This window comes from Habropoda laboriosa, unplaced genomic scaffold, assembly GCF_001263275.1.
Source record: "Habropoda laboriosa isolate 0110345459 unplaced genomic scaffold, ASM126327v1 scaffold472, whole genome shotgun sequence".
NCBI classification, from domain to species: Eukaryota; Metazoa; Arthropoda; class Insecta; order Hymenoptera; family Apidae; genus Habropoda; species Habropoda laboriosa.
The window spans coordinates 21,524-28,560 of record NW_017100581.1 but is presented as its reverse complement, the minus strand read 5'-3'; the positions used below and the strand labels follow the sequence as shown (position 1 = coordinate 28,560).

Below are 7,037 nucleotides of genomic sequence, written 5' to 3'. Positions count from 1 at the left end.
TAAAATAAATGTTGTCAACTAAAAATTTTGGACGTCATAGCTAGCTAGACATGATTTTCAATTAAAAAGAAAATTATAAAGCATAATACTATAATCCTATGCTTAAAATGTTTTTTCTTGTGGCCGCTTGACAGCAACCTGTAAATCTAGCGTGACAGTGAACGTGTTAATAAGTAAATGTTGTTCAAATTGGGTCGTGTTTTATGTCATTTTCATCAGAAAAATCTCATCAATATGTTAAGAAAAATTTCGGGATAGAAAAACGTAAAATTAAAAAAGTTGATATTTAAATCGCTTGGTTACCTCGTCAATATGTTAAGAAAAATTTCGGGATAGAAAAACGTAAAATTAAAAAAGTTGATATTTAAATCGGTTGGTTACCTCGACCCACGTTTCATCCCTATCTTTTATTCGCTGTTCTTGTCTACGTTCGGCAAACTACAAAGGCGGGCGAGAGGCTCGAAAACGTAGTCCCTCACTCTACAAGTGCCAGGTTTAGCTTCCTTGCTGCCTGACACTTGTGGAGAATGTACTGTATACCGCCACTACACTGTCGACAATTTGACTATTTCTTCCTTTTTTTTTTCTTTATTTGCTTACACCAACACATCGTCCTAAGAACAGAACTTCTGCTTTTAACGTGGTTTATTTCTAAACATTTTAATATTGCACTAAATATACTTGAAATTTTGGATGTGTAGGATAGTGCTTTATCATCTTGTTCACCAGTGTATCAAGTGTTCAAATACTTTTGAGTGGCACTGTACTTTAAATTTCTTCTCAACAGTTTCATAATTGCATTTTATTCCATTATTTTTTATACTTGTATCATGGTAATACCAATAAGCAGCTACATCTATTGTCCTTCATAAATTTATTACTTATAGCATGTATTATAATAAACGAAAAAGCTACTAAAATGTAGCGCACTACTTGGTATATCATTACCTTAATTGCATACCATACAAAACGAACCATAAATGATCATTTTGCTTATTTTTGCAACAGTCTATTATTTAACAGTTACATTACTTCAAATATTTTCTGTTGGTAGTGTATACTAACGTTATTTCAAATTTCATTTATTTCATATAGATTTATGATGCAGCTGTAGCTGTAATGAGTAGTTCTTTGCAACCAACAATTGACAAACTACATGCTGCAAAGGAATCAGCAACGCAACAAGCATCCACACTCAGAGAAATCAGTATAGCAAAGGCCAATGAATTATTAGCAACTCAGTATGGCAGTATGGCAGTGCAGGGAGTCGACAATACAAGCGTTCTTATTAATGGTTTATTGGATCGCTACTTCCCTCCAGTCGAAGGTGAAGAAAGTACACCCGGTATGTGTTTGAAAACATCTGACGAGATATCTGTGTGAATGTGTATTAAAATACCGAATGTACTTTTAATTTGCGAAATTCGTGTTATAGCTCCTGTGTCAGCTGATGAAAACAAAGTTTTGCATGCTGTACAAACCATCGGTCAGTTATCCACAAAAACTGCGAATCGAGTATATCATTCAGTTGCAGCACAATTAAAAACAGTGAAAAAAGAGGATGTTGCATCATACATATCGAGTGTTGTATCTATTCTCAACCTCACATCCTTTCTTAGTTTAGCTGATAAACATCTCCATAAGGAAGCAAAAAGTTCAACTGAAGAAAATTATGAGAGAGCTGTATAATATGGATAATATCAATATATTTCTATGTAATCCGTGAGATTTCAGCAGTGTATTATCTATTATAGAGGAGTTGTTTGTAAATGAGAAGTAACACTCACAAGAGAACTTCAGTAACTCGAAAATTTCTATTTTTTTTAAATTTTGTAAGTTTGTAGAAGATCCAAGAAGTATTAAGCCATTTTTTTTCTACATTTTGGTACTTCGGGATGAAACTCTGTGAGGGTTAATGTATGCTTTTCTATTTTCCTGTATATTTTTGAAAATATAATAAATATAAAAAAAATTGTTATAATGAAAATTTAATGGCTTTTTGATATTCCATAAAACTGCCTGATAAAGTTGTTAAAAATTTGCAATTTAAATGAAAGAACGTTCCTCACTATCTATATTTTATATCAACATTTACAGAAAATGTCACTGTAAATGTAAGTATGTTTATTAAACCTAGCTGACAATACATTAATTTGATTATTTCAATTGATATGTATAACTCGGACAATTTTCCGTGGATAAACTCAGATCATTTTAATTTATACACATATATATATCTACGCAATTATCTTCCGAACTATTCATTATTCGAAAAAACGTTTCAAATAGAACTTGTTCTATTTCGGAGGGGACGTCTTGTGATAAACACAAATTTTGTCTAGATAGAGGAGCCTCCAAGATTTTCGTTTAGCCAGGTACATATATAGCCAATTCCGAGACGTATTCATTGACCTATAATAAGTTAGTCTCTGAAGGTCACTCAAGGTCATTTACAATTCTTTAAATTCTCTCTGTTGAGCGAACTCGCTTAAGTAGTGTGTCTTATCGGCACTCGTGTTTATAAACATGGAATATCTGTTACTAGGACTACTATTACACAGTATTTGCTTCGAAGGAACTAGTATCATTGTGACTAGCATTACACGTTCTTCGTTTCGGTAGTAATTCAATTTACGATGTCAGGTTATACGTCTAACAAAATTGTTAATATGATTTCGATTCTGGGAGTGTCGACAAAATTATAGGGCAGCTGCACGATTGTATCGGGAAAGATTCCCTGATCGCCGGCACCCAAATCATACAACAATTCGACATTGTGCACTTCGTGCTCGGCAAGGATATTTGCAACGACATTGTCGTAGGCACCACTCACGAAACACAGAAGTTGTACTCGCAGCAGTTGCTTTAAATGGTGTGTCTCATGCTACCGCATCCAGAATACTACGACGAAATCGCTTTCATCCGTACCACATTTCTTTGCACCAAGCATTAACCGACGCTGATTATGCTACCAGACTGCGGTTTTGTCAATGGGCTCTTAGGCCGCTTAATGAGTCTATATTTCTTTAATGGTACGTTAACTGGAGCACGATACAACGATTTTCTAATCAATGAACTGCAAAATCTTCTGGAAGACGTTCCAACCGCTACCAGGACACGGATGTGGCTTCAGCACGATGGTGCTCCCGCTCACAATGACCGTCGAGTTCGAAAAACGCTAAATAACACGTTTCCTGGCCGTTGGATAAGAAGAGGAAGTAGAATTCCCTTTACACCAAGATCTCCAGATTTAACATCTTTAGACTTTTTCGTGCGAGGCTTTATAAAAGAAAAAAAATTATCGAGAAGAACCCACCACTCCTGACAATATGAAGTCTTGCCTGCCAACAAATTAGATGTGCAACATTCGAGAGGGTGGAACTGTCATTTAGGGATAGAATAAATCACTGTGTTGATGTTTAAGGTCGTCCTTTCGAATACAGGAGATAAGGAACAATTTCAAGAACGTTTAACGAAGGTAAGTTTTGCATGTGCTAATAGCCATGTGCCAAAGAGCCATTCATTAATCGTTTAGAGAAATGTACTGAAATTGATGGACACCATTTTGGCCACTTATTAAAACAAACTTTCCATCATTAATCTTTCTATAGTCTATTAATCTTCTATAGTCTATTCACATCTATTACCCAATTTTTATGAATTTTTTGTACTCAAGGTCACGTGAAGGTCATAGTATTATAGGTCGTTGGCTTCATCTTGGCCTCAGCTATCATGTCGCGATGATGAAAACACGTAGTCCCATTTAAAAAAAACTTGGACAACTCTGAAATCTTGAAAAAAATGACCTTGAGAAAAATTTTTGGTAATTACTTAGAAAGTTGGTTTCCTCACTGATTTCGATGATTTCGAAATACGTTATAAAACACAACATTTTGAATAACTTTTTCCTATACCTGTAACCACCGGATTCCCTTAGTTGTTGAGATATTCGTGAAAAACCGTCATTACTAACACAGTGAATTCTGCCTATATTGTGCATCTGTAGCAGCGTATGCGTCAGTGTTCGTTGCCGGCCGCCTTACGGCGGCCAGATAAAATAACAGCTAACCTAAACAAAAGATAAGAATACGCTGCCGCGGTTGAACAATTATAGGCAGAATTTAAGTACTGTAGCGGTACCGACAGTTTTTCGCGAATATCTCGGAAACTAAGCTCGAGCGGCGGTTATACATATTGGAAAAAGTTATTGAAAATGTTGAGTTCTATAACATATTTCAAAATCATCGAAATCGGTGAGGAGATCAACTTTCTAAATAATTCCCAAAAATTTTGCCTATCGTAATATTTACCCCTTCGAACCAAATACTCTTTTCCTCTGACATTTTTTCCTATCATAGAAAATAAGCGAGATATTTAAGATGCTCAAGTTAGGTGAGACACCTGGTATATGTAAGTACAATTTACGATGAACACATTTTCTTATAGATCTTATTATTAACGCAAAGTCTATTTAGTAATAAATATTTTGTCCTTGTAAATAAAATGACGTGTAATATGCAGAAGCGCGCGTGCGCGCACGTGTCTGTGTGTGTATGTATCCCCTCTTTTTCAAAACACATTTATGTTAACTAATCACCTGAAAAATACCGTTTAATTTTCAAACAGTTAGGGTAATTCGTCGCCATACGATTCCGTGACAAATAAAAAAATATCGCGCACTTGGTACGTAATCTTGTGAGAAACTGTGTCACTTGAAAAAGTCGTAAGCCGAAAAGGCAATCGAATTCGAGACAACGTATCTACTTTTATGATCGTATCACTTTCCCGCTTATTGTTAGTGGATATCCAATATCGCGCAGATAAGCAGAATAGTTATTATTTAAAGAAGATTTATATCGTTCATTGTACCGGATGGTGTCGCTTGGTGTATACACAGGTCTTTATACAGGGAAACCTTTTTTCTGCACATTCTTTGTGTAAGTATAAAACGTTAATTTTTGATAAAACTGGTATTTTGCGTGTACGCATATGTGCGAGCGGTGCCGCGTAGGACACGTGAGCAATAAATACCTCGTGTTTACGAGTTCGCTGCGAATTGTTACAGTATCAGTTATGTGGTGTATCAATTGATTATACGATTGATAGATTAAGCTTTACCAGTTAGAAACGTAATGTTGACGTCACCTACTGTCTAAACAGTGCTCGGACTTGTGGACGAATACGCGACGAATCATTTTTCCCGTAATCGTAGTGAAAATTGCACCGTTTTCGTTTAAAGTGCTGTTCGATAAGGATGGAACATTCCAACGGAGTAGAAACGTTCGTTTCGGGAAGTGAAAATATTTGATTTCACGCTATCTAAACTTATTGGTAAAATGAACGAATGTAAAAACAGACCGATCGATCGATGGATCCGGTCGCATCACTTAAGATCAATATTATAAACAGACCGAACGATTTTAATCTACTCGCAGCGACGAAGCGATTCGAACCAATTGAATGATTCAGTTTGCTCGCACATCGACCAATCTTTCAGCATGGTTCAAAGATATTTTAATTAGCGCTCGTTTAGTCGTGTACCGAATGTTCAGACTGCAACCGGTGTCTCATTCATCGCGCTCCCTTAACAAAATCGGACAAAATGGATTTTCCTTTTACGATACTATTCATGGTGAGCGAATTGTATAAAACGATACTTTCCAGCTAACGGATCATCTCCGGAGGAGTAATTCTGCGAAAACCGAAATAGTTCGTACGCATCGCGAGTGTAACGAGTGTTATTTTCAGTTGTACAATATGAAGAGTTGGAAAGTTGGGAGTCTGTACAGAACGTTCAGTTGTAAGAAAGAACTGAACGTTTCTCAGGATACAAAACTGGCGAGATGTCTGACTACCCTGGATCTGACAGCCCTTGGAATCGGCTCAACCCTCGGAGTAGGTGTCTACGTTCTTGCGGGTGCAATTTCAAAAAGCGTCGCAGGTCCTGCTGTGATGATTTCGTTCGCGATCGCCGCGATCGCGTCCGTATTCGCAGGTAGGATTGATGTAGAAAAATTGGAAAAGCGAATTGGACAGGATAAACTGTTTCTTGTTATACAGGTCTATGCTATGCGGAATTCGGCGCAAGGGTTCCACGTGCTGGATCGGCTTACATATACAGCTATGTCACGATGGGTGAATTTATGGCTTTTCTGATCGGTTGGACTCTAATACTGGAGTACGTAATTGGCTCAGCCAGCGTAGTAAGGGGACTGAGCACATACGTAGATGCGTTGTTCAACAACACCATGCGGAATGCGTTTGAATCAGCTGCACATATTGACGTTAATCATCTCTCATCGTATCCGGACTTTTTCGCCTTCGGAGTGACTTTAATCTTCTCTGGTAAGGAATTCTCGATCGTCGGTACGATCGGTACGGTCGAAAAGTGAATGAAATAAGAAGGTGAGAGAAAAAGAAATATGAAACTGAACGAAATCGCTAAATCTTTTCGTATACGGTTTTTATCAGCTGCGTTGGCATTCGGAGCGAAAGAATCTTCGGTGGCGAACAATGTCTTCACCCTAGGAAATCTTTTCGTGGTTCTGTTCGTGATAATCGCTGGATCCGTTAAAGGTGAGACTTCACCGATAACGTCCGATGCATGTTTTTTTACGAAAGGAAACTAACAACCCTTAATATGTCGTGTATCGTTGGACGGAAAGCTGACATAAACAATTGGAAAACGAAGCCTGCGTGTACGGAGAAGAATTGTGATTACGGAACCGGAGGATTTGCGCCTTATGGTATAGCTGGTATTATAAGGGGAGCGGCGAAGTGCTTTTACGGATTCATCGGTTTTGATTGTGTCGCAACTACCGGAGAGGAAGCGAAAGATCCCCAGAGATCGATACCAATAGCGATCGTTGCCTCGTTAACTGTCGTCTTTCTCGCGTATTTCGGCGTATCTGCAGTATTAACCACCGTCCTTCCTTACTACGAACAGAATCCAGAAGCCCCGTTTCCTCATATGTTCGATAGAATCGGTTGGAACTGGGCAAAATGGCTGGTAACGATAGGCGCTATTTGTGGCCTAT

General features: G+C 37.7%; 2 protein-coding genes across 2 annotated transcripts in view; both read left to right on the top strand.

The window, feature by feature from the left end:
- LOC108576662 overlaps positions 1 to 1,753 on the top strand; it is a 27,454-nt gene extending 25,701 nt beyond the window's left edge. Inside the window, exons 12-13 of the mRNA XM_017939703.1 lie at positions 1,096 to 1,345; positions 1,436 to 1,753. Coding sequence (XP_017795192.1) covers positions 1,096 to 1,345; positions 1,436 to 1,689 — 504 coding nt within the window. The 3' untranslated portion in view covers positions 1,690 to 1,753. The remainder of the gene's footprint in view (positions 1 to 1,095; positions 1,346 to 1,435) is intronic.
- A 3,132-nt stretch (positions 1,754 to 4,885) lies between these two features.
- The window catches only part of LOC108576661 (cationic amino acid transporter 3-like), a 3,518-nt gene continuing 1,366 nt past the window's right edge, over positions 4,886 to 7,037 (top strand). The window contains exons 1-5 of the mRNA XM_017939702.1: positions 4,886 to 4,937; positions 5,749 to 5,995; positions 6,061 to 6,345; positions 6,472 to 6,576; positions 6,666 to 7,032. Coding sequence (XP_017795191.1) covers positions 5,758 to 5,995; positions 6,061 to 6,345; positions 6,472 to 6,576; positions 6,666 to 7,032 — 995 coding nt within the window. The 5' untranslated portion in view covers positions 4,886 to 4,937; positions 5,749 to 5,757. The remainder of the gene's footprint in view (positions 4,938 to 5,748; positions 5,996 to 6,060; positions 6,346 to 6,471; positions 6,577 to 6,665; positions 7,033 to 7,037) is intronic.